General features: G+C 47.3%; 1 protein-coding gene across 3 annotated transcripts in view; it reads left to right on the top strand.

The window, feature by feature from the left end:
- Positions 1 to 24,802, top strand: part of ctif (CBP80/20-dependent translation initiation factor) — a 32,713-nt gene extending 7,911 nt beyond the window's left edge. For 2 of the 3 annotated variants that reach the window (XM_037485048.2, XM_037485047.2), the window contains exons 5-14: positions 209 to 282; positions 1,150 to 1,254; positions 1,363 to 1,441; positions 11,746 to 11,822; positions 14,836 to 14,916; positions 16,831 to 17,425; positions 17,746 to 18,045; positions 20,131 to 20,286; positions 24,019 to 24,072; positions 24,396 to 24,802. In XM_037485048.2, coding sequence (XP_037340945.2) covers positions 209 to 282; positions 1,150 to 1,254; positions 1,363 to 1,441; positions 11,746 to 11,822; positions 14,836 to 14,916; positions 16,831 to 17,425; positions 17,746 to 18,045; positions 20,131 to 20,286; positions 24,019 to 24,072; positions 24,396 to 24,617 — 1,743 coding nt within the window. In that variant the 3' untranslated portion in view covers positions 24,618 to 24,802. The remainder of the gene's footprint in view (positions 1 to 208; positions 283 to 1,149; positions 1,255 to 1,362; positions 1,442 to 11,745; positions 11,823 to 14,835; positions 14,917 to 16,830; positions 17,426 to 17,745; positions 18,046 to 20,130; positions 20,287 to 24,018; positions 24,073 to 24,395) is intronic. The other variant, XM_037485050.2, reaches the window with a different exon arrangement.
- Positions 24,803 to 26,470: the final 1,668 nt, after the last annotated feature.

The raw sequence follows: 26,470 nt of genomic DNA, 5'->3' as shown, positions 1-26,470 counted from the left end.
AAACAGCAGTATTACAAACAGTTATAGTTCAGCATTGAAGACAAAAAATAGTTCCTCTTTAAAACATATTTCATTTCTATTTTGAAGGGAATAGGTCTTTTTTAAGTAGAATAGTTGGGTTTTACATTCATAAATACTAAGTGAGGGATAGTTTGGTACGCAGTGTTGTGCCGTCATACTGAAGACGTCTTCCTTGTGCGTCATCTAGAACGGGAACAGAGACGGCTCCTTGGACATCCTGGGGACAGACATATGGGCCGCCAACACAATGGACTCATGCGGGTAAGCTCATCCCAAGACCCTGATGGCATTTATTGTGCGTAAACAATATATATTCACATGAAATGCAATAAGGGACATCATATCTAAAAAGATCTTATGCCTCATCCCAAAGTAGGCTGCTAAGCTACAGTGGAGTCGTAGTGCTGAGGACGTGTGTGGGTTCAGTGTTTGTAAATCTTGTTTTGATTTAGACAAGTGAGATCCACTTTTTATAACAAGAGCTGGACCTGTAACTTACAGTAGAAGAAAAAAAAAAAAAAGAGGAAATGAATGAAACAGTCATCAACATCATTGGAGGGAAGATTGGTTGCCATGGTAACAGCTGCAAGGCAGCTTCGTCTACCTGAGAAGCGGCCACGTTGGCACATCGGAGCACACTGTGAAGGGCCAGAGGATGATGTAAGCAGTTCGTCCTCCTTGCAGACCGAGATGAGGTGTTGCATAGTGTGAATAATGAAAAAAAACATGACAAGAGTTACCGTGCACAAACATGCAAATGAGTTGTGATCAATGCTCATTCATTATTTTTCAATAGTTGTGTTTTTCTGAGAGGCCGTCCTACAAATAATAATCTGGACCGGTCACGTCATGCCGTCCACCAAAAAGGATTCACTAATATTTTAAACCAAGTGTGATGCTTTTGTTTCTGAGCAACATGTCAATCAAAATCTTATCAAAACGATGCTGACTGTTAATTGAATATCCAACAAACGACCATGAATGCTTGCTTTCAATTTGATTCATAATTATTTGCTGTTTGAAGGGCAATACGATTTGTCATCCGAGCTCACTTTGATTCCTCTCCTGTAATCAAAGCTGTCTTTTACCCCTTTTTTAACCTCACGCCTCTCTGTCTCTTGGTTGCAGAGGTGCTGGTTGGGACATCCAGCCGGAGAAGCTGGACTTCAGCCACTTCCACAGAAAACACCTCCGAGGAATACCAAAGCACCTGCCCCACATCGACAGAGAAGGGTGCGCTTTTGGTTCTCTCTTTGAATTGTTTTGATCATCCCACGTTATCTGTGTTGTCTCTAATGAAGGTTCACCTGTCATCCCCGATGGTTTCTTCCTGTCTTTTAGGATGAACAAAAACAAGTTTGAGGAAGATGACGGTATAGACATGAACGACATAGAGCGGTTTCTTCCCCATCTGCGAACCGTGAGTAGCTGGTTTTGATGCCTCTATCTAGTTTCCTCGTTCTGATTATTTGTAAAAGAAACCGTATGTGGTTTTGTAAAGCAGTTGTTTTGCACTGTTGTGATGCAGTTACTAGTAGAGAGAAATCCCCTTCATAATAACCTGACAATTAAAAGGTTGGTAGAGACCGCCCCCTGTTGGGCAAAAATAATAAAATAAATGTTGCTCAGGGCAGTGGGGATTTAGTCCATAGTGAATATACCAGAATAAGAAACATAGTGGCAAAAAAGAATATTTTACATAGTGTCAGTTTTACGTTTGTTTGTTTAGTATCAACAATACATATAAATGCAGTTTGTATAGATTTATTTAAAGATCACTGGTTGATTTATGAATGAACCTTTGGGGACATCTGCTGGCCAGATGCTGAAATGAGTCATAACCGACCTGAAAAGTGCTTCGCAGTGTTCTACCGCCCCCTCCTGGTTGAATATATGTACAACAATTACACCTCCATCCCTGCATGTCTGCAGTTAAGTTATGTACGTTGTTTCCTTTCTGAGGCTTTCTCCGTCGGCTTGATACTCCAACCACCTTTGAGCTCAATTTAAAGAAAAGATGGATGCTGTTTTTTTTAAAGTCCGTCTGTATACCAGCAGAAGAAATCCCCTCTTTTTGTTTCCCGGCACAGTTTCCTGGCTGAGCTTCAAGGCGACGTGTGTTTCAGCACAGTGACATAATTCCCTGCCGGTCACTCGTGTCAACCTCTTCTCTTCCTTCCCTGCTCTCTGAGCCAAAAGGTCTTCCAGCGTTCATGGTGTTTGAACTGGAGCCTTCCTCTTTCCTTCCCCTCCCGACCCCTGTGGCCAAACCGCGTTCGGCCTCTCGCACTTTCTCAGCCCTGTGCGGACGGAGTTGCGCGACCGAGGCGGCTTCCTCATTGTATCGCTCCCGAGCGAAGACGGCCTCTTCCGTTTATTGAGTTCCAGCCAAGAGGGGATCAACCAGGGTTTGTCTAACGAGCTCGGGGTCAGATGTGTTGGGGGCACCGGGACGTTAGCTGCTCCTGACTTTCAGCCGTCCTCAGACGCTCTTTTGTCTTCGCCGGGCCGTGAGAACCCGGCCTCTCAAGTCGCGTCGCTGTGTTGTTGTTTTTTCTTCTTTCTTTCTTTTTTCTCATTCTTGTGAGGTCATGATCCGCTGGCAATAAACCCCCCCCACCCCCCACACACCCCCCTCGTGGGTCCCGGATTGTCCCCGAGACCACTGCGAGGGCCCTCAGGTTTTCATTTCCCGCTCCCTGAGCCAGTAGCAGAAACCACACCGTGACATAAATAAGCAAAACCACATTCAAACTCCCGTTGAACTGCATTGGGGCGACACTCAATCGAGAGGGCGGGGGAAGTTATTTATTCCGTTTCATCAGTATCGAACCGCTGAAACATTTGATGACGCGTGCGCTGTGCCCCCGGCGTTATGGGGAGATCTGTGCGATGGATTGGTGTTTTGGTGCATGAGTCCCGTCAGGCCGCGGGACGTCTGTGTTTGTGTGAGAGGGTTTGCGCGGCGGTGTGTCGCTTCGATTCGACGTGCTGGCTGCGGGTGTTCAGTCTGGCTCTGAGGGATTTCTCACCGTAACTAACCAACACGGTGCGATGTTGCACGGGCCTTTTATTCGTGCCATTTAAATCCATGGCTGGCTGTCACGTTTGTTCATTTACTCCTGGTCTGTACCCTGCATTTCTGCCTCATTCGTCTTTTAAATACATTTCAGAGAGAGAGATTTATTGCATAAGAAACTCAATGAATAACACATAATGGAATACAGCACATTGTAACTTCATTCAAAAAAGAAAAGCATCGCTTAAATAGGTCTCAGTATAATTTTTTTATATCACTATTCTTCTTTTCTAGTGGTGATCCTCTCAAAACCCACAGGTTTCTCTTGGCAAAAATAGCTTGAGTCTACAAAAGCAAAATCCTTCCACAACATTGATCAATAATACATATATCACCAGGGACATTTTACTTCTCAAAAAGGACCTTCAATTGTTATTTGCTAAATCCATTCAGCTGTTAATACACTTTTAGGAAATAGTTGCTAATGGACTATTCTACACTGCTTCATTGCATCGGAGTACCTCTTTCACCATTGTTGTGGAATATTTCAATAAAAGTTCGGGAGAAGAGAATGATTTGTTGAGTTTTGATGAGTGATCAAAGTTGCAAAAGTCCATTTATTGCTTGCAAGCAGGAGGTCAAATACACAAGCACATATCACGATGCTTTGTGGAGATGCAGTCAAAACGCTGAGCTTTTATACACACACACGAAGGCCATCCTCAGTGGCAGGTAAAAAATATTGCAAACCAAGTTGAGATAAGAACCATGGTTAAGATGGGAGTAACAGAGATCCTTTGTTCCAGCATTTGTGAGAAAGCGTCCTCCTTTACACAGCTGCAAAAGACAACTTTTGAATCTCCTCTTAGAATAAGACTGTTATAACACATTTTACCATTACATTCCACTCTTTTGATTATTCTTTAATCACACATAATATTGCAAACAATATGGTTTGTGACACGGTCTCGGGTTGTTTAGCAAGCAAACGTAAAACATCAAAAAAAGATTAAAAAAAACCAACAGGAATGAACACAGAAACATGATTAATATAAAATAAAAAAAGTCAAAACGGGTTTCCTGGGGGGGTTCTATGGGCGTTGTTGCTCCACGAGAAGAGAGAACCACTCTTTGGGTAGCTGACTACAAAATCACAACTAATTAAAAAAATTAGATAAAATAAAACTGAAGCAAGCAATAATATGAGTAAAACCGTGGTGACACAAACAAGGGCTTTGCCAACTTTGTTTCTAAGTATAATTAGTAATTAAAAGGGAAATAAAAATGTTCAACCAATCCAATTGAATGTCTGCATTAATGGAAGCTTGAATGTCATACGAGTTATTTTTTCTGCCTGGAAAAAAAAGAAATTACAGAAATTAACTTTATTCATAATTTTCCTTGTAGTCAGAATTCTATTCAAATAAGACCATTGAAGCCTCGATATCATCGGTCAGGGGATCGAGATGATCTCCCAGCATGCTGCAGTTTTCCCCAATTCTCATCGTCCTGTTGAGAATCCTGTTGGTTCAAACCCCCCCCCCCCCGCTGATATTTTACCATTACACCATGTGCATGTCGCCACCTCCAGTTGGTGTATTGCACAGCGGCATCATCCAAAGGCCTACGCGTCCGCCACGTCCTGCCAGCGCTCACTTCCCCTTTCCAGGAGCCGGAATATACTTACAAATAGCCCTGGGATTAGGGAAACTTATTGTGTGTGTGTGTGTGCGTGTGCGCTTCCTCCTTTTCCCCTCACATTCTGCTTCACCTCCAATGGCCTCTCTGGAATGTCAACCTGCTGCACGTACAATGAGTCGGCCTCCAGCATCGGCCGGTAATGGCGGAAGTGTTCAGGGGTCAGCTGGACATTTACGGAAGGTGTCGCGTGAATTTCATTCCAGAAAATAAGTCCTATGTTACAAATGACTTACAACAGAGTGACATAAAATGATTAAACAGCGGTAAAACAAACATGGCGTAACAGCAGTACAACACGGGGCTTCAAGTGTGTCTAAAATGAGCAGAATACAAATGACCATTTATTGAAGGATTGTGAAGTGCGTCCCAGTTAAGTCCATTTCTTTGTGTCATTTTATAAATCCACAAGAAAACATGGTGCTGCGGATATAAAATCACTAAAAACGTCTGATACTCAGAAACACAGATCTTCCTAATTAATTATCTACCGTCTCGTGTTGTGCAGTCTGTAAGAAACAAGATCCCATCCTCCCTCAGCGTACAAAATTGATGCCACAAGATCAAATAAATCTGGAGGGAGACTCCAAATTAATTAAGCTGTAGCGTTCGACGATATGAACCCGGGGTTGAAATGGCAGAAAATCCCCATCTTGGAGGCGCAGGTTTCTATGATTAATGACTCATAAAATCCTCACGAAATCCCCACCGTGCACGGAAGTGGCACATGGCGGTATTTCACCCTGGCGACGGGAGGTCGTTACATCCCCCCTCCCCCCCCCCCCCCTCCCCTCCTCTCTCTCCCATACAGCACCCTGGACATTACATTGTGGCGGGCCTGATGCTCAGCGTGGTGCTGATATTTTTATCACACCCACACCTCTTTTTGTTTGAATGTGCGGCGACGGCGCCCGCCGTCTTTCCAAACTCGCGGTTCGCAAAGCCCGTCTGAAAGGGAGGGGGTTCCTCTGCTTGTGTACGACTGGCCTGACTGTGACTCATTGGCTGCAGAGATGTTAATCCTTTAAAACACACACCTAGCAAACCCTGTTGTTTTTTCCTAATTGGTCGTATTGCTGTCTCACGGCGATGGAGGGGGGGAGGGGGGGGGGGGGGGGGCGGCAGCCGGAGGTTAGGGCTCGACCGGGCAGAGAGGAAGAAAGCGGCCCGTCATTCAGGAGACGTCCGGTCTCCGACCCGTGAAACAAAGCCGTCCCACAGTGGAACAAAGCAGGAGCTGAGATATCACAGACTGGTCGGCCCCAGCGTCTGGAAGTGTACGTGCCGCGGAGCAGGACTCCAGTTGAGAAGGGACACTGTGGGGGTGGGGGTGGGGGGGGGGTCTTTTCGGGGGCGGTCTGTCTCGGCCGTCAGTTTGTCCGAGACCAGCAAACCACTCGTAGGGTTTTCCCTCGCTCCCTTTTTATTGTGCCTTCACACACTGTGGTGTCTATTTCCTCGCCTCCCTCTGGTTCTTCCTATTCTCCTCTGACCGCCGTCATTACGCTCTGTGCCCCCAAACCCCCGTCCCCCCGTCCCCCCGCCCCGTCCCACTCTCCATCTCTTGTCATGCTGTCCTTCACTCCTCCCATCCATCCTTCAAATGTCGGTGGGCAGCCGAACAATATCCAGGGGGGGGTCACGGTGACCAGCAGGCCCCTCCCTGAGCTCTCTTCCTGCCATTGTTCCTGCTGCTGCTGCTGCTGCTGCTCGGCTCCTCACACACAGCGGCCCAGTCGCTGCGGCATGCGGCGCGGCACTCGCCTCAATCACCGGGGAGTCAAGAACATGCATGAAAGCGGGATTGGTTACTAAGGCCAACCGAGGTATCCAATAGCAGCGCACCGGTTTCTTGATGGGTTATATTTATCGTATTTGAAAGACTTGGCCGAATGCATCGAGGAAACTGTCAAATTAGAGGATAATTTGCTTTCACGCCTCCTTTCTTGCTCCTCCTGAACTGATTCACACACGTGGCGTATAAGTGCTGTGCTTAATCCTTAGAAATAAGGTAGCCTCCAGCCTCTGCCGTGTGTTTGTGATACTCGGAGTGCCGCCGGCACAAGTGTCCTCTCCAGAATAGAGGTCATTAAATCTACACTTTAATCAAACCCAACCCCTTCGGTTTGGATTCTGCAGAGAAAATGAGCTGCTGTTAATGCAATGTAGCACAGAGAGCACATAGGATTTGAGTCCCTTTTTTGGGGGGGGGGGACTATAACGGGGCTGGAAGCATTTGAAACCGGGTGCTGTGGCAGTGGTTGTCGCATGATTATATTTCTGTTTTTTTTTTCTCTCTCTTTCTCTGACACTTTGATCCCACAATGGCTCCATCACCTCCTGCAGCTAGACCCCCCCCTCCCCCAACGCCGGCGTTCTTTGATGCGCCCGTCTCTCTGCCGGTGCTCTGCTGTGGGCCCTGGCCTTAGATCACTCATTAAACGGGACACGCATGTCAGGACCTCGCATCTCCTCCTCTTATCACCGATGGCCGCACCGGTCTCCTCTGGCGTGTTTGGCAGGCGTCGGCTGCAGAGCGCCTCGCATCAAAGGCCTGAAGCACACTTTGGACTGCAAGGATTTACAGTTTAACGTGACGTTGTGCTAATTGTCGCCTTTTTTGATTTGAGACATGGCCTTGCCCAAATGCTGAGCTGGTAACTTACAGGGAAACGCCGCTCTGGCACAACTGCTGCATTGTGGGTAGAGTGGGAAAAAAAGAATTGGAGCGAGAATATATTTGATTATTTCTATTAATATTAGCATTGCTGGCTACAGTTATATGGAGCTGTGTGTCTCCAGAGAACAACCGCTGTTATTCACGTGGGCTGGCCTTCTGTATGTCATGTACTTGCTATCTTGTATTTACAGTCTCCTCTTGTTTTCATCCACCCCCCCCCCCTCTCTCCTCTGCTCTCAACGACCCGTCGTGCCACGCCACCCCCGGGGGGCACTTTTTAAATTTATTGCTTTTGGCCGAGGGCCCTCGCAGCATAAATAAGCGGAGTGATAAACAATGGCCGGACTGAATGAGCCTTCAGACCGGAGCTGTTGGAGGAAGACGCGCGGACTCGACTTTCTATGCCGTGGCAGAGAAAGTCCTGTAATCATCCTTCTTCGCTTCTATTCTTCACATTTTCATCCCTGTGGGCTTCTCTCATTTCCTCACCCTTGCTTCCGTGACACTTATACCCCCTTTCACGCCTCAGCGACGTCATTGTTGTGAATTGATCGACGACTGGATCTGACCCGGGTCAACGAAGGAGCAGGGGAGAGAAACAGAGAATTAAAACATTTTCAGTACTTCCCAAAGAAGGGATGTCTTGCTTGGGAGCGGTTGTCAAAAGGATACATCCGTGGTGTGTCAACTTCCACTGAAGGCACAGACGACACAATGAATACACAAAACAACAGCCCCCCCCCCCGTCCCCCGTCCCCCGCCCTTCCTGCCAATCAGGCTTGTAAAGTTGCATGACAGCTCACCGCGTTGTTTTTCTTTCTTTTTTTTTGGTTGTTAGAGCTGTTGGCTCGTCATGTTCCACCTGTTTGTAGAGTAGGGTTACAATAAATGGCGACAGGCTATTGTGGCACACGTCGCCTCGTTATTTCTCTGTCAAGTCGATCTTGTCGACAGGGTTGTTTAATTGCTTCTTCTTTTCTTTGTAGTTGGAGTCCACAACTGAAACGACTCTTGGCTTTGGAACAAATACCTTACTTCTCAGCCGTGCCTGAGAGACAAAAATAAGCAACGGACTAATTAATCTGCCAATCCCTCGCCCACAATGTCATCCCTCACTGGATGTGATGAACATAATAAAGTGACATGAAAGTGAGGTCGTGGTTATCGGTCCTGTTTCCTCTGTGTCGGCGGCTCCAGCCCTTTTCATTCCGTTCTTTGCGTTAAACTTTACACGAATCACATCGTCGAAACGGTCTTTTCTCCAGTCAAAACACATCCACATCCACCCGTTAATCACGGCGACACTTATGTGTCTTTGTAGCAGTGATGGGGGGGTGGATTCCAGTGCTTCCCTTGTGATTCTTAAGGTGGAGAATAATTTGATTGTGGCTGTGGCAACTTTGTAGTGTTCATAAAAGCACATCTGACAGATGTAATGCTTTGAACTAAACCCTCCAGTTGGTAAATGGGATGTTCTATGTAGCTTTAGCAACACATTCACGCCAATGCAACCCCTTTGCCATTTGGTGTACAAGTGCCTCTATTGCGTTTGAACAGTGAAGACCCACGACAGGGGCGGATCACTCCCTTCATCCACCTTATTTCATCAATTTCATCGTAATAGTCTTTACTCAATAATAGGTGATGTAGATAAAACCACGGACAAAATGACTCTGTCGGTTTTTATCTGGTCTCGGCCCCTGTCCTGCTTTACGCAGCCAGTCAGTTCTTTCCCCCCCTTCCCCCTCACCCCTCCCTCTCGCCATCCCTGTCACGTCCACAGGGCTCGCGCTGCCTGCCATTAGGTGAGGGGTCTCCTGGCTGGGGACCAGGACAGCCCACGCGTCCCTTTGATCTGCCGCACGCTGGCTGCTACCTGCAGATAGCACACACAGACACACACACACAGACACACACACACACACAGCGCGCTCCCTTTCAACCAGAGAGACAACTCCACGTCTGTGGCTTCCTCCTCGTCCCAACCCGTCTGATGCATCGCACGCACAGCTGTGGCTCTGAAGCGTTTCTCTTAACACAATGATGCTCTCCGTGAAGAAGTAGTATTCGGAAAAAATGACAAGTTAGTGTGTGTGTGTGTGTGTGTGTGTGTGTGTGCGTGTCTGTCATCTGGTTACCATTTGAAGGGGAGAATTACAGCTAATGATATCCTAGAGGAAAACTACAGTAGCTAAACATGCAACAGTTCCCCCGTTTATTTCTTCTTTTTTTTTCTCTCCTCCCTGTCAGGCGGCTCCAGCGGTGAGTCGTCTGAGTCTGGGTTTTTTTTTGGGGGGGGGCGATTTCATTGATATTAATACTTTTGGGGTTAATGGGTAAAGTCTCTGCTCAAAGTAAAGCTCTGTGCTAACAGGCAGTTTAAGTGTGTGTTTGTTTGCCTTTTTTGCTGGATATTACTGTGCCACATGCATAGACTGCCCCCTCCTCCCTCCCCCTCCTCCCTCCCCCCCCGCACCCCGCTCCCTCTCCCTCCCCTCCTCCCCCTGCTCCAACAAACTTGCGGCCTCTCCCATCTGGATCCAATCAGAACCCAACAATCCCTCAGCAGCCCGCGTAGGAGAGGAGTAGGTTGGAGCCGCGGTTTCAAACATGGAGCGGCCTCATTAGAATATGTACAGTGTGGAAGTCTGAATGCACAGTGTGTGTTTGTGCAAAAGGGGAAACGTGAGACCGGTTTGCTTCATAGGTGACCCCCCCCCACACACACACACACACACAATCTCACACACGAGTGCAGTCCTCCCAGATTAGTAAAAGACTCATTACTAATTGCCATTACAGCACCAGAGGAAAGTTTACCACCCTTAATCAGGACGTCTTGTCTTCTGTTTCTCCTCCGCTCCTTTCTTTCGTTGCTTGTTTGAAAAAGTCCCGACCTTTTCTTGCCTTAACTGTAAAATATCCATCCAACCAACCATCCTCTTGTTATTTCGCTCACCGATGGCAACCGAAAACATTCTCTAAATTCAAGCACTATTCAAGAAAATGGAACGCTTTGGTAGTAAAAAAAAGATTTGTATAATCCAAATATGTATTGGGACTTGCGAGCCACTGGTAAAAGGATTAGGGGACTTAATAGCACAAGAGGGACTGTTAACTTTATCACGTCTAAATGTCAGTGACTGAACTGACTGAACACCAAAAAAAAAGATTCTTTTTTTGTTGTTGTTTTGTTGTGCAGCAGCCTCCAACCGTTTGTTGCACACACACACACACACACACACACACACACACATACACACTCACTCACACTCACAAACGCGCTTCCCGCATCCCTGATTGAAGTTGATGCAAACTGGCACACACTCTGGCATCCACAGTTCTTAATCTATCTCTATCTGCTGGTAACATGATGTCTTGTGTAAACACAGCAGTTAGGCAACACGCACAAACACACACATACATAGCCACACACATTTATGCAACGGCTACCATTGCACACTGTATGTCTGCAAGACGGCGCTGGTCCTCGGTCACCTGTAGCCATGGTAACAGCTGAACAAAGTGATGCTGAGCTAGGGGCCAGCGTGCTGTTTGATTGACAGGGCTGGTGTTTAATTGATTTTCTTTGCACGGAAATTACACTTTGGAAGTAAAGAATACATTCAATGAGATCACATGCCGCTGTTACATGGCAAAGAAATGTATATAATGAAATGAGAATGTATAACTCATCATATAATATAAGATTATTATATGTAATATTGTTTGAAAGGTGATCAGGAAGCAGAACCTTGTTCAAGGTTGGAGAGGTTTTCAAATTCTGAGGAATGTTTGAAAGAGAAATAAGTACCATTGATACCTTGAAGTCTTGTGAAGAGAACAGCGATGCATCCCACCACGCAATGTATTACAAGGTTTTACACACACACACACACACATGCACCTCCGCTCTCTAAAAACTTAAACGATTAATCAATCAGTCAATCCCTATTGTGAATATTGATTAAACTGTTGACTGAAATAAATCACACCAACGGGACAAACAACATTTAAAATGTCACCTCACGGAAATGAAGTCCTTTTGTTTTAATTGCCCGACATTTGTAAACAAATAATCAATTAAAATAATAAGGCAATGTGGATCGTTCTTAGTATTAAACCCCGATCACCACCACCTTCTCTTTGCCTCAGATATGACAAGCCACCTCTTGCGTCTTCACGTGTGCTATTGAAGGAAATGAGGAGCCAGGCTGTCATTTCTCTGCACTCCAGGCAACTGTTCCATGCGCAGTGTGGAAGAATTGTGCGAATACTTTCCACAAAGTGATCCTTCTCTGTCTCTTCTGTGATTTGTACCCGACAGGTCTTCCCACCCCTCCCTAATGAGGCCGAGATTGCACACACCAAAAAGCTCTTCCGACGCAGGAGAAATGACCGACGGTAATGACGCACGCACACACACGCACGCAGACAAAATCCACACACATACCTACCTCAGTGAGCGGGAATGCGTTTGCAGTTGATGTCAGTGCACAGCCAGTCCTATCCTCTTCCCCCGCCAAATCAATGTCAGGACAGGAATGCAGGCTCCACACTTCACGGGCAGACAGGAAAAAGAAGGAATAAATATTTAAAAAACACACAGGAGGCATTCAAGGTTTCCAAAAATGAAGAAGACCGTTATTCAGTCACGCATTACCAGCGCTTTCTTTCTCTCTCTCTCTCTCTCTCTCTTTTTTCACGGCAGTGCGTTTACTCGTCATGCTTTGTGACATTTAGCCTCTTTAACATCGTCCTCCTCTCCCCAAACTCCTAAATCTGACACTAAATGTTTGTAGCGGGGGCATCTGCTTTGACTGTACACACTGCGAAATCTAATTTCACCCGAGTCCGACTTCTCTGAGACGCGTCCTTAAGAGAGGGGAAAAAAAAGAAAAAACATCCCGCTCTCTCGTTCTCTCGCTCCCTGCCCTGATGTCACTGGAAAACCGTTCTTTCAGTTGCTAAGAGACCAGCAAAAAGAAAATATTTGGGTTGTATTTGTGGTTTTTAAAAAAAAGAGGAAATTTCAGCTCTATTAAATGGACAAAAGCACTTTCATCCTTGTTTTTATGCACAAAGAGTTATTGGTTCGGTCAAGCGCTATTGTGTTTATGTGTGATGGACGCAGCACAGGCCTGGCAACAATAAGGGAACAAAAATATAAACTTGGACCGAAAGCAGTTTGCTTCGGTTTCCTTTTTTTCCTATTTTTGTTTTGTAAAGCTGGAAAATTGGCCACCCTGTTTTCACGTACGCTTCCACTTCGTCGGTGCTTCATGGTTCTTATTTGAGGGGAGACTTTGCACATGTGTGTGTCTTTGTTGTATACTATACGTGTGTGTGTGTGTGTGTGTGTCCGTCCCACCGTGGATGCTTCTGTTGCATCAGAGATGATGAATTGCATAAGATCAGCTGCACATTGTAAAACCTCTTGTATTACAACAAGGTGGGATAACTTTGTTAATCTGAATCTTTCAACCACAAGAAATGAGACTGAAATACATATTTGCTCAATGGCTCTTCATCTAGTGATGAAATTAGATGTAGTGGGTTTTGATGTAAATATCCCAACAGGCAATCGACATGTGTTTGTCTGTCATGTGATTATATTTTGGGGTAACGCGCAGTGACCAAAAGCATCATGCCGCCATAAACCAGTGTGTGTGAGTGGTGCATGCAGTACATGTTGATCCATTAGAAAGGGAGGCAAGGGGATAAACAGTTTATCCAAGTATTACAATATGATCTCCACAATCTGAGGAAAAATGACCAATATTATTATTATCCATTTTTTAAATTGTTTAAAGTGCTTTTTTGTGGATGTATCCTGCATCGCTTACCAGAGTTCACCTTTTAACATTCTGGGCTTAAGTGAAGGTTTAAGAACAGCTTAGTTAAGTTAGGTTGGTACAGTTTGGGAAGTCTTATTCACATTTGCAAATATCCTTTATAAAGCTCATCAAATACATTAGCTGCACGTCTATCAAACATGCTTATCCTCTTGTGAGTACACTGCCTCCGGGTTCCCAAAGAGAACACAACAAATAGCCCGGGGCTTGAATATTAATGCAGGAAGATACCGAACAGATAGTGTTATATTCGTTATATTAAATGGTGTATTGTCAGCACAGCTGAGAAAAGAAGAAAAAAATGGATTTGATGACGAATTATGGAGATGAATATCGATCATTTAAATAGAGCTCAGGAATGAACCCGAGTGCGGCTGTGAGATGGAGAAAAGGAAAAGTGTAGGCTGGCTGCAGCAGGGAGGGAAAGAAAGGGGAGGTGGTGCATATGTTTCTACTTTAGTATGCACGTCAAGCAGGGCTGAAATTAGTTGTGATTTACTGGAATGTGCTGCTTACGGCTCTCTGCTCCAACACAGAAAAGGGGAGTGGAGGGGGGGGGGAAGGAACCCATGTGCTCCGTCTCTGCTTTTTAGATGCTCGACTTAATTCTGTCCCGCACGCTAAAACCATTTATTCCCAATTGAAGAGAGATGATTTTACGCTTGGCCCACCTTGCCGTTATTAAGGGATAAGTTAATGAATACTTAAGTGTGAGCTGTTGAATGGAGAAGGGGGATTTCGTTGCAGTCTGTGTGGCACTAAATCTCACCGCATTGAGTTCCAATTTAAAGTCTGTTTTATGATAACAGCGTGTGTGTACATACATTTCCGTACAATGGTAGGTATGCTTCTCTTTTCTACGCCTACTATGAACCACATGCTCTCCCGCCGCTTCTTTTTCTGGCCACGAAGAGTCAACGTTTATTGACTGCGGTGCCTAATTTTGTGCGTGCATGTGCGCGCACACACACACACACGCGCACACCTTCAGTAAGCTGCTGAGATTTCTGAATGTTTAAACCTGTTTAAAACAGAGTAATGCGAATGCTCAGCGAGGCGGCCTCAACCCGTCTCCCCGCAGTCCATTAAGCCGCACAAAGCCCTGGCCGAGGTATCGACTGTCTGGCCTGCAGGCTTCTCTTCCTCCGGGGCCAATCGATTGGCTGGCCCGGGTCAGCCAATGCCCCCCCCCCCCCCCCACACACACACACACACACACACACACACATCCACCATCAATCATCAGTATCCCACCCCCACCACCCATGATCAGAATTCTCAGTCCCTGTGGTTCTCTGCATGTTGTTTGAATGACGTAGTTATCAACCTGTAGTTGTTGTTGTTTTTGTGTTGCTTGTTTCCCCCCCTTTTGCTGCACTGCTTTCTTTGTTTTTTTGTTTTTATACCTTCCCCTCTGTCTTTTTTTGGCCATTGTGTCTTCTCCTTCGTGCTCTCTACGAAAAATCCCTTTTTCCCGTTTCCCCACAAACTGACCTGCCGCTTGGCTCTTCATCCTTCCACCTGTCTGCATTGTGGCGCACCTCCTCCTCTCCTGCTTTTAGAGCGGTTGATCAGTTCACCCGAGACCAGTTAACCGTACTTCTGCCTTCTGGCCCCGGGGGAAAGCGGCATGTCTCAGCCAGGTCAGTGAAATAAATAAAAATAAATGCATAAACCACCTACTTGGAATTAAACCGTGCATTTGATCCTGTGATTTCATTGTTGGGACTAGAATAGCATTTTCGCTGTATAGGAGCTCTGAGTGTTTGCATTGAGGCAGCAGATGAACTGTCTGCCAACCTCCCCAAAAAGAGCCGCACACCAACAGTAAAAAATACACTCAAACACACTCACTCCCCGCGTGCTTCTGCCAGCGCGCGTGTGCGTTTTCGTCAACAAATTGTCTTTTATTTTTTCCCTTGGTTGTATTTCTCACAGCCCCCGAACCAACGTCTTGACATGTCGTGTTGTGCATTTGGTTTCAGCTCAACCAATCAGAAGTGAGCGCCATCGTTCTGTGTTTACAGAGACGCTGTAGTGGCAATTTTATATTTTTGATAATATCAAAGAAGCATGTAGACGTTTCACATTTTTAGAAACACACCAAAGTGGCTCGTACATGTAATATTCTGTTTTGTCCAGTGGTTCAAACCCGAAAGCGATTCAAATTATTATGCAAGATGCAAAAAAGCAGTTTTTTCCATTTGAGACAATTTTTTTTAGTGAAATGGTCAGTTTATTTTTTTTAAATTTTGCTCTCACAATGAAATCCATTTTCTCCGCCATGTCGCGGTGCTGCAATATTTCTTCTAAAATACTCATAATAAAAAGTTGTTTGACCTGCACATAGGAATATATTAAACTTCTTTGGAGCTCAAAGTACATTTCCAAGGTTGTTCAAACATTAATTTATTTGGAATGGAATGAGTGGGATAGTGACACGCCGTTCTCTTTCACAAGGTGGAATAGTTTATCGGCTGTTGAAATGCAGTCTCGATGAAATGTCCGACCTATTGATTCACCTTTCTTTTTCTTCTTGCCCTTAAATCAAGCTATTGAAAGTCGGTCATACTAAAATGTATAAGGAAAGGGTTTTGTGTGGTCGATAAAAACACACATTTTAAGGAAAACTGCCCGCCTCCTCAAGGCTTAAACCTCTTAAAACTCTTTTCTTTGTTAAAAGAAACCTTGCACCGGATTTTTTGTTGAGCTAACGTTTGCAAAGAAAGGTCTGCCAACACATGGGATACAATTATTTCTTCATTATGGACCAAGTAGTGACTATCGATTTCAAACATGAGGCTGTATTTTGCCCAGTGTTCGATGGATTATTTCATTTTTTTTTAACCAGTCCTTCAAAAAGCGTCCGCTGTCATGTCGGCGCCGTTGCTCTGGGTGTTTTTATTTTCTCTATTGAAAACATCCGTTTCGAGCAACTAGCTGCTTTCCGTCTGTGGTCTGTGGCGAGTAAAATGAAGTGAATCAAGTTTGTGGTGAGCCTCAGTGGACACTAAGTGCTCTTTCTTCAGGCTTATTGATGAGGCGTTTGGGTCTCCGCCGCTTAAGGGAACCAATTGTTTCGCGACCCTTGATCGGTTATTTTTTTTACATCCCTATCCCCCAAAAGATGTAAATTCCCCTCATTTGCTTGCACGGTTTCACAGTAAAAACAAAACAAAAAAACAATCCAAGAGCTAAGTGCATCCGAGCGAAGGTGTGCTAGTTTACATGCGGATAATAGGTGGCCTCCTCGGTGCCAGGGCGACTAATCCCCCCCGACCATATGTCAGCGGCTCGTTGAGCCCGGAGTCAGTGCAGCAAAAGGACGGAGCCACAGACACTCTGTGCGTCCACAATGTAAGGTTTCATTGGGCTTTTTTCAATTTCTGGCCATTTTATAGTTTGGTTGACTGGTCGCTGTTGCTAGGTGAAAACGAAACAAGTGCTATGGGGGGGGGGGGGGGTGGCGGGCATCGGGGTGCCATCGGGGTGCCATTGAGACACAGTGGGCCGAGTGCATCCCAATGAAGCTGACTGAAAACTTGCTCTCGTTCCAGGAGACAACAGCGGCCTCAGGGAGATGGAGGTGGTTGTGGAGGAGGACGAGGGAGGAACCAACCTCCGCTGATACAGCAGCAGTCACCACAGCACCAGAGGGATCCGCCCCAACAGCCTTCTCCAAACCAGCACGAGCAGAATCTAACTGGGGGAGACAACAGAAACACCAGCGCCGGTCGGCCGCCCCGCCAGTACCAGGGAGGTCACGGGCCGCGCCAAGGAGGCCCCCCGCACCACGGCTACAGCCAGAACCGCCGCTGGCCCCACAGTCAGAAAGGTCAGGGGCACGGACACACAGACTTCCCGGCCGATAAGGGAATGCCCGCGAGAACTACCAAAGACAAAGAGACGGAGAATGTAAAACCGGAGGAGGGGCCCGTCAGAACGCCCCCGCACCACGGCGGCAGGAGCCCCGCCGAATCGCCCGGACCGGCGCCGACAGCCGGCCCGAACGCCCGGCCGCACCCGGCGGGCCCAAAGGAGTCTCCCGACGCACCGGGGGCTGGAACGGGGGGCGAGGGCCAGTCGCAGCAGCCCAGGATCAGCCTGCTGCAGTCGTCCAAGGAGAGGCTGAGGAGGAGACTAAAGGACAAGGTACCGAAAAGCTGCTTAGAGCCCGTCAGTCAGCATTAAGGCGGTCAGGGAATAACACACACACACACACACGCTACCATTTAGTGTCATAATTATTATTGTCTTCTAGTAACTATAACTAATATCGGTGGATAATTATCACAAACAGTTCCAGTAAATAAGACATGGGTAAAAATGAATAATATAAATAAATTGGTTGATTGTTGAAGCCAATAAAGCCAATGAAGTCAATAATGTGAGCACTACATCCACCCTCCTTAAAGAGATCGAATGTTGTCACCCACCACTCGGCTCCTCCCCCTTTCTCCCCCCGTCCCCAGGAGGAGGCGCGCGTGGAGGCGCCGGGCTCCGGCTCGCAGAGCATGGACCGGCTGGTGGACCTCCTCAACAGCATGAGGAGCAACAGCAGCGGGGTGGAGCGGCAGCTGGCCTCCTTCATGGAGGAGGCGCAGTGCTCGGCGCGGTCCGAGGAGGCCCTGGCCCAGGTGGTCAGCACCATCTACGCCAAGGCCGTGTCGGACCGGAGCTTCGCCGCCACGGCCGCCAAGCTCTGCGACAAGATGGCGCTGTTCATGGTGGAGGGGACCAAGTTCAGGTCGCTGCTGCTCAACTTGTTGCAGGTGAGAGGCCCCGCCCCCCTCCCTCCCTCCCTCCCGCTCTCCCTCCCCCCTCCACCTCCTCCCTTCCCCCCCCTGGCCATCGCAGGCTACTGCCGTTTTGTTCGTTAGTTGTTCTTTTGCCATGTTGTCATGGCAACACATCAACCCTATCGACCTTATAATTAGGTCAGATTAAGGCGGACTCTGGTCTCCAGTTATTGGTTTGGAAAAATCGAATGCTCTCGTTGCACCATCTTGATTGTGTGAATTTGCTGCTCTTCTCTCTTTTTATATAATCGAAAAAAATGGATATTTTAGGATGGAGGCTGTTATCAGTACAAAGCAGCCAATTTAAATAATCCCAACCGTGGCATTTGGGAGGTCGTGAGTGGTATTCTCCACTGTTTTTATGACATTTCCTAAACTAAATTGTCAATTGATTAACCTAATCAAAGGTCAGGCGTTACCGGTGCTCGATAACAGAGTCGATGTTTTTACGCAAACCGGTCGGAATTCTCCCTGTAATTTCAATAGTTTAATGAGGGGGCACTTTCAGGTGGGAGCAAGTGTGTGTGTGTGTGTGTGTGTGTGCGTGTGTGTGTGTGTGTGTGTGTGGTTTCCTGTAAATGTCAGTGAGTAAAATGGCTAATCTAAACACCCAAGGCACACAAACTTCACTGCACAGTTCAAGTCTCTCACCCATGAGGACAACATCCTTTCAGCTGGTATACATTTCACTGCCTCCCTCCCCCCCCCCCCTCGTCCCTCATGAGCTCTATATTATCGCGTCCTCCCGTCTTGTTGCCTCCCCTCACCAAGAAGGGCATGGGCCAGCGCCTCCCTGCTCTCTCCCTCCATCCTCAGAGGGGGGGGGGGGGGCAAACAAGGCCTACATGCTGTCTTCAGAAGGCCGCTGTGGTCTAAATGTTAAACCCCCCCTCCCCCCCTGCTGCCTTCTTTTCACGCTTACTCTTTTTTTTTTCATTTTCCGCAGATGCTCATTTTGATCCCCCCCCTCCTACACTCATGACTCTCCTTCCTCCCCCCCATATGTTTTTTTTTCTTTAGGTGTTTAGGTTTTTATAGCAGTGAATCCCCCTTTCTCTGCTCCCTATTTCTTCCCTCTTTTTCACAGGGTCTGCGGTCACCTCTTCTTTCATTTCTCCCTTTAATTCCCACTTCCCAGCCAGCATGGACCCCCTCCCCGTCTTTGACATTTCCGTTTTTTTGTTTTGTTGTTGCTTTAAAACATTTCAAATGTCACCAGGCCGTCATTAACAGTGTTGCTTCCAGACTCCTAGATCTCAATGTGGGTGCAATTAGAGAGAGGAGGCACCGTGGTTTGTTGTCATTAAACGCGCTCCGAGTGTTGCCTGTAAACAACGGCGTGCATTTACATGCAAAGGGGGCCGGGTGGCCTTTTCTTTGTTTGATAATGCCATCGGCACCTTTCCTCACCCCTCCCGTCTTCAATAAGCACGTCTGCTCTTTGACATGTGTGTATCCTACCTGCTTGTGTTTTATTTATTCAGTATTACCTTTGCCTATTCAAGGCCTTCGGTGCAGCAGGCCGCTGGAAATGAAGCCGTCGATGCTTCAGAAGCGGAGCGAGTTCCTCTCACTGTCACTGTAGTTTCAGTTGAACCTGCCACATAACATCTCCACAAGTGCGCATTACGCATTAACCCGTATTAACCCCCCCCCGACACTTTTACAGCATTGACACCGTTCGCTACCCTTCACTTTCAAACCAAATTAGCATACTCTCTTCTACTTCTGGCAGATAAAAGAAATTCATGAATTTGCTCCATGTGCTTTCCAACCGCTTTTTGGCTTTAAGTGCTTTAAGCGGCGAGGTTAATACGCGCGCGCCACCTACAGAAGCTCCCATCGGGGAAGATAGGGGAGATGTTAATGGTGATTACCAACCCCGCTGATGAATTCGTGAAACACTTACATGTACACCTACCTACCGCCTACTGTGAGTTTGTATCACACATTTGACAAAAGATGGTTAGACTGCAGTTTTTTCCAATAATATTTCCTACGCCCCGATTTGTTCTTCTAATGTCTTGTTCTCCCTCCCTCATCCTCGCCTCCCCACAGAGGGACTTTGCCTGTCGGGAGGAGCTCCAGCAGTCGGATGTGGAGAGGTGGCTAGGTTTCATCACCTTCCTGTGCGAGGTGTTTGGTACCATGAGGAGCAGCTCGGCGGACCCCTTCAGGGTGCTGGTGTGTCCAATCTACACCTGCCTACGAGAGGTCTGTATCCAGATACACACCTACTTTTTTTTTTTTTTCTTAAATCAACAAATATGGCTGCAGAAATGAAAGCGTCGAGGTGAGGCCGCGCACCTCGCCCGCTCGCGTTGTGGAAACCTGCCGCCGCAAGTTTCCCGTTTTGCGCCAGACGTCGTCTAGACTCGAGGCACCGCAGCGGGGTTTTGTTAGCGGTGCACGCCGTCAGGACACCCGTCAGTTCCAGGAACATGCATTTCCCCACGGGTTCACTTCTCATCAGCCTGGCCAATGCTGTCTCGCGCACACTCCCTTGGTCGCAGCGGACGCGTCGCGATACGGAAGTGGTTGACGAGAGCTGGATTATTGAAAAGGGGAAGCGGGCGAGCGAAGGGGGGGGGAAGGGAAGAGGTGAGAGGAAGCAAAGGAGTCTGCGGTCAGGCTGACAGTCACAGTTTGGCAACGGCACAACGTGCAAAAAGAAGAACGGAGACACGCGCAGGACGGAATCTAGCAGGCCGTCTCCATGTGTCTTGTTTCGAGAGGTTGAGAAAAGGCCAATGGCCGGGTGGAGGAACGTGCCAGGTCATTTCACCACCCACGTCCACACCTCTGCCCGTCTGGCACTCGACGCGCACACAACAATCAACGCGCAACTAATGGCATCCACACCCTGTCTGAGCGCGTGCTGGGGCATTATCTCAGCTTGTTAAGAGGACCTGGCATCCTGACCGAGGGCGCGTCACACACCTCCGTCTGTTCATCATCAGTGTCACATCTGGCCTGATTGTATGGCCATGTTTTTATAATAATAATAATAATATGTGATTTAGTGGACTTATAGTTGCCATAGTTCCAGATTTTTATCCATTTGCTGTTTTGCCCCCATCGTGTTGTAACATGTAGTTGTTGGATTCCAGCTGTAATCTCTGTGTGTGTGTGTGTGTGTGTGTTTGCATATGACTGTGTGTGTGTGTGTGTGTGTGTGTGTGTGTGTGTGTGTGCGCGCAGCAGTCCATTTTGCGCCGGCTGTCCGCTGCAGCTTTAACCGGCAGAACAGGGTTATATAAGTACTGAGGTGTGGTGAGACGTGTGTCTGAGGATACATGACAGCTGTACGAAAGCAGCGAGCCAGCGGGCCGTGATCTCATCCATTCATGAGTTTCAAGCCAAAATAAATAATCACATGAATTCCACATTGATGTAAAATACCTTCCACACGTGTGCATTGAAGCACACGTTATTAGCAATTTGACCTTATTCACCATGGTTACTCGCCTCATATGTAATGTTTGCTTGCTAGACTTTTAGCATGTTACTGTGGTCACATTGGTTGCTAAGGAACTTTGCGTTAGAGTGGCGAGCCATTAAACTGTTTAAATAACACCGGCAAATCAAAGATTTACATTTTTTAATAGCATTCACCGAAACAACTCCATAAATGAGTGTACGGCACAGCCTGTACTGCACTGCACGAGTACGAGGCAAAGCCGAGTCTCATTATAATGCTGTATCTTTTTCAAAAGAAGGTACAATCCTGCACAGCCGAATAGTCATGGAAAATCAGAAGAAGGGCAAGCAGCAGGGCACTCAAATTATCATAAAACAATCTTCTACCGAAGAAAAAGACGTGCACGTGGCCCACAGACGCCTTCATCCGGGTGCTGGTTGGCAGTTGCACTCTGCAGAAAGCGTGCACGTTCGTGGTCTTGTGTCCTCTGGGGCTATTTATAATGCGCGTGCATACTTCAGCGTGGGCCCTCATAGTCTCCCTTCACCCTCATCAACTCAGAAAATAAATATAATAGAACAATGATTATGTATATAAAAAAAAAGAAAAGAAAAGAAGACAGAACTTGAATATTTTGAGCACCATCGATTGTTTGTTCTGCAGCCAGACCTGCTGTTGCTATGCAACTATTGGAAACCTAGTTCAAGTTGAAACCGTCAGAATACCAACGTTAAGCGCTCGTTCCTGTCATCAGTTCTCCGACGTGTTCCTGGTAAAATGTCTTTTAAATAAAAATTGAAAAAAAGAAATACTGTAAATGAAATCCCTCATGCGTTGTGTTTCTCGTGTAACTATCAGAGATGGAGTTGTTTTCAGTTTCAGCCGAGAGGCTTTTGAGCCTACGAGATGCAGGTAACATGATGTGATTCATGTATCTTACAGAGAAGAGCTGGAGAACAGACGAGGGGGGGGGGGGGGGCGGGACAAGCAATGGCAGTGGATTTGGGCACTGCCTAAACGAGTATAGATTAAACCATTTGAAAAAGGTATTGAGCAATAACTTCACCCGGGGCTCCCCAGAGAACTCATTATGAGCTAATCGTGCCTGTCACACAGCTCCGCTTCCCCGGGAACCACGACACTTTGGATCCCACATCAAACATCCCCCCCCCCCCCCCCCCCCCCCCCCCCCCCGCGCGCTGTCGCCGCGCCCGTCGCAGCACGCCGCCCGAGCGGGCGTCCGCTGGGCCCCGAGTGACGGGTGGAATAGCGTTGAGCTTCTCAGCTGTCATCGAGCGTGGATCACAGCATCAGACGGTGGGGATCCTTTTGTTTTGTTTGCGGTTATGCAAAGATTCGGATGTCATTTCCATAACTTTAACGTTTTTGTTGGGGGCCTTTCCTGCACAGATTTAAACCTCGAGGGCCTTATTCTCAAGTTAAGTTGGCAGAGAAACGTTAATCCTTAATTTGATGTCGTGTTTTTGGAATCTAAGTGTATCATAGACTCATTTAGCAAATGTTTGGTCTCTACTGAGCGCGGAGTGTTCGATGCTCTCGATGCGTCAGAAATAGAAGGGTTCCCTTTGCTTTAAGACTGAAAGGAATTATTATTATTATATTATTTTTTATTACACCATGCCGGGAATTTAGTATTACATTATTTAACATAGTTAAGCCTAGTTTATAATTCATGCTCTTTGTGTTTATTATTACCTCAGTTCAATTATTAGATAATTATGTATGGCCGTCATTGAGTTGGTACATGTGCCATGGAAAGTCAAAGTATGTGATAAAGAAAGTCATACTATGGTGAGTCATATACTTTGACATACTAATGCAAACCGTGTCCCAGACCAGAGAGAGTCCCGAAAAACATCATAGTATATGTTAAAGGAAATAAAAACATCATCGGGAAGGTTGTAAATAATAAGGACATAGTTTGTCAGAAAGGTGTACATCCACAGTTTTGGGTTGAGTTGCATGTGTGAAACGGGGCTTTAGTGTGCTCGCTATGCTTCTAAGGGATAAAAAAAAAAAAAAATGATACCTCCATTTTCTCCCTCATGTTAATCACAGTACAACACTGGGAGCAAAAGGCATTAAGAGGCTGGCAGTGCCTCTACCTTCTCTTGGTTTCCTTTGCTCCCTGCATTGTTCAAAAGTACCGCTTCCATCTGTGCCTGGGGCGGGCGAGCATGTTTACCAGCTCCACTGTTTGTTTTCTGTCTGTGTGTGTGTGTGTGTGTGTGTGTGTGTGTGTGTGCGTGCAGACGTATGTTGTGTGTAAAGCCAGCCAAGATTTTAAATGTTAATGTAGAAAATATTTACAATTGAGATTAAGTCTCATCCTTTTTTTGGATATATATTTTTTTCCTCCTCGTGAACTGATTCGCGCGCTCGCAAACACTTGCGTTTCGCCCTGATCTGCACGTGTGGCCTACATTCAAATATACATTTCTCTATGGGCTCGGCCCAGGGTCCTGCTGTACTCACACCGCGTGTCTCGCTCTTGTCGCTTCCAGCTGTTGGAGTCCACGGACGTTAAGGAAGACGCAGTCCTGTGCTGCTCCATGGAGGTATGGTGCCCTGTCATGAACACACACACACACACATTCTGCGTTGTTTGGTCATGCGCAGCTCCAGTAGTCCCCTCGTATGTTGAGTGTCAGACACATCGCCCATATTCCATGGCAGTCTCCTGAGGGCGATGAATAATAAAGCAGCGCCGTTGGATTTGAGTACAGTACAGGTTTTAATCAGAGTCGGGTTCAGCTCACCAGGAAAATCAGATCCTTATTCTCTAACACATACGTCTTCCCAAACTTTGGCCCCTGTGTAAGTGAATCCCCCCCGAGTAACAAGGTGCCAAATGTCGCCTCTCTCACCTCCTCTCCACCAGTTGCAGAGCATGGGGCGTCTCCTGGAGGAGCAGCTCCCGGAGATGATGACGGAGCTGCTCGCGGCCGTCCGGGACAAGATGCTCAGTCCGGCCGAGTCGCAGCTGAGCCGCTCTCTCCTCATGGAGGTCATCGAGCTGCACGCACATCGCTGGGGCCCCCTGGAGGCCCTCACCACCCAATACTACAACCGCACCATCCTAAAGCTCACCACCACTGCCTAGGAGCCGGCCCGCACAGGAGAAGAGGAGGAGACGAGACCCCCTCCCCCTCCCCCTCCCCCTCCTCTTCCCTTTCCTTAAAGAAACGGCCATCGGCTCTTCTACATTTGACCAAAACACAGGAATTTTGTTTATTTGTATATTTTGGTAGTTTCCCTCCAAGCAGGCGACCACTCCCACGTATAAACCCGCCCACTACCCACCCGGCCTCTACCCACCCGGCCTCTACCCTCCCACCCACTACCCACCCGGCCTCTACGCACCCAGCAGTTGGCACAATAAAAAGCATGTTTGACACACGGTGGAGGAGCATATATGGCCAGTAGGGGCATGCTTGGCCACACATGGTTGCTGGCTGCTGAGGGATAAAGGAGGAAATAGACAGAGGGTAGAGGGGGGGGAGGAGGGGGGGGGGGGGGGGGCAGCCTGCCCTGCCCGTAGGGAATTGAGAGATCCGTACCCAAAGATGAATGGGTGGGGGTGGGAGGTCAGGGTAGTCCGTGTCAGTCCCCTCATTGTGCTCAGCCCCCCCTGCTCCTCCCGCCTCTCCCCCCCCCCCCCGCCCCGTCGGCCCCTGGGGTCTGTGTGGCTGATAAAAGAGAGAGAGGAGATGGAGGCAGGGAGCAAACACGGGGCTGTCTGTCTGGGCCGTCTGCCCTCGCCGGGCCGGGGATCGGGTCAAAGGGCCGCGCCGCCGAGCTCCCGCGGCTCCTCCTCCAGCCTTTGTCTCCCGGCTCCCCTCTGGCACCCCGACGTCACCAATAGAGGCAGTTGAGATATTGCAGTTGGGTGGGGGGGGGGGGGGGGGGGGGGTAGTAGTAGTAGCAGCAGCAGCAGCATCATTGGAAAAGCATTAAAGCAAAAGCTGCTGTCTGACAGTTCTTTTGTTTTGGTCCTACAGGGGAAGGTCTCCTCATTTTAGTTGTGCATGTATATGCTTTGTAAGCCACATCTTTGATATTATCATTTATTTTTTTAATCATGTAGCCTTTTTATTGTTGGTTCACTTTGAAGTCTAGTTCCGGTATTAAAAAAAAAAAGAAATGTATGTATGAGGTAGTAGTGGTAGGCCTTATTGCACAGGTTTGATTTGTTTTGCACTGTTTTGCTTTAAAGTTGGGAGGAAAAAAAACAAAACGTTGAAACGTTAGACTCTGAATCAGTGCTTTGTGGATTAATTGCAAACATCTCCGTAGTGAGACGAATGGGGTTGAGCGTAGTGAGGGATTTTAGGACGTTTTAATGGACTAGTGGCCTTATAATTTATGCATCTTCACAGGAGCTCTCTGGCAGCAGAGGACTTGACCGTTGGTCCGACTCGCATCGTTCCGTCACTAAAGGACAGGAAGTGATGGGACGACCGAAGGAGCACCGGCGCACAGAGGAGCGATCCGCTGCTCCGGAACGTTCCCGCACCTCGAGCCGCTCTCTGCGGCGGACGATTTGCGAAGGTGTTTAATATTGACTGTGTTTGCTTTGTGTTTGAGGAAAAATGACAACTATTAACCTGTGTATTTGAAGATGACAATGACAAAAAGAAGAATTCTTATCGTATGACCTCATCTGCTAATTATCATGTGACCCCCCCCCCCTCCTCCCTCTTCATTCCAGCTAACGTGTGTGTGACATGATTTTTTGGCTCTATATATTCTACACACAGTATATCTACAAGTATTCAAAACATGGCAACAGAGATGGGTTCCTCCAGCGAGCTCGTCCTTTGTTTGGGAGAAGTCACGCGTGTGCAAACACACATGCGCACGTATGAATCGCCGTGTTCACACTTTAGTGATTTTTTTTAATTTTTTTTAATATTATTTTTATCTGTCTTGCATCAAGAACTATGAGTCCTGCGA

This window comes from Pungitius pungitius, chromosome 18 (assembly GCF_949316345.1).
Source record: "Pungitius pungitius chromosome 18, fPunPun2.1, whole genome shotgun sequence".
NCBI lineage: Eukaryota > Metazoa > Chordata > Actinopteri > Perciformes > Gasterosteidae > Pungitius > Pungitius pungitius.
Note: the sequence above shows the minus strand (reverse complement) of the source record. Positions and strands in the feature narration are given on the sequence as shown.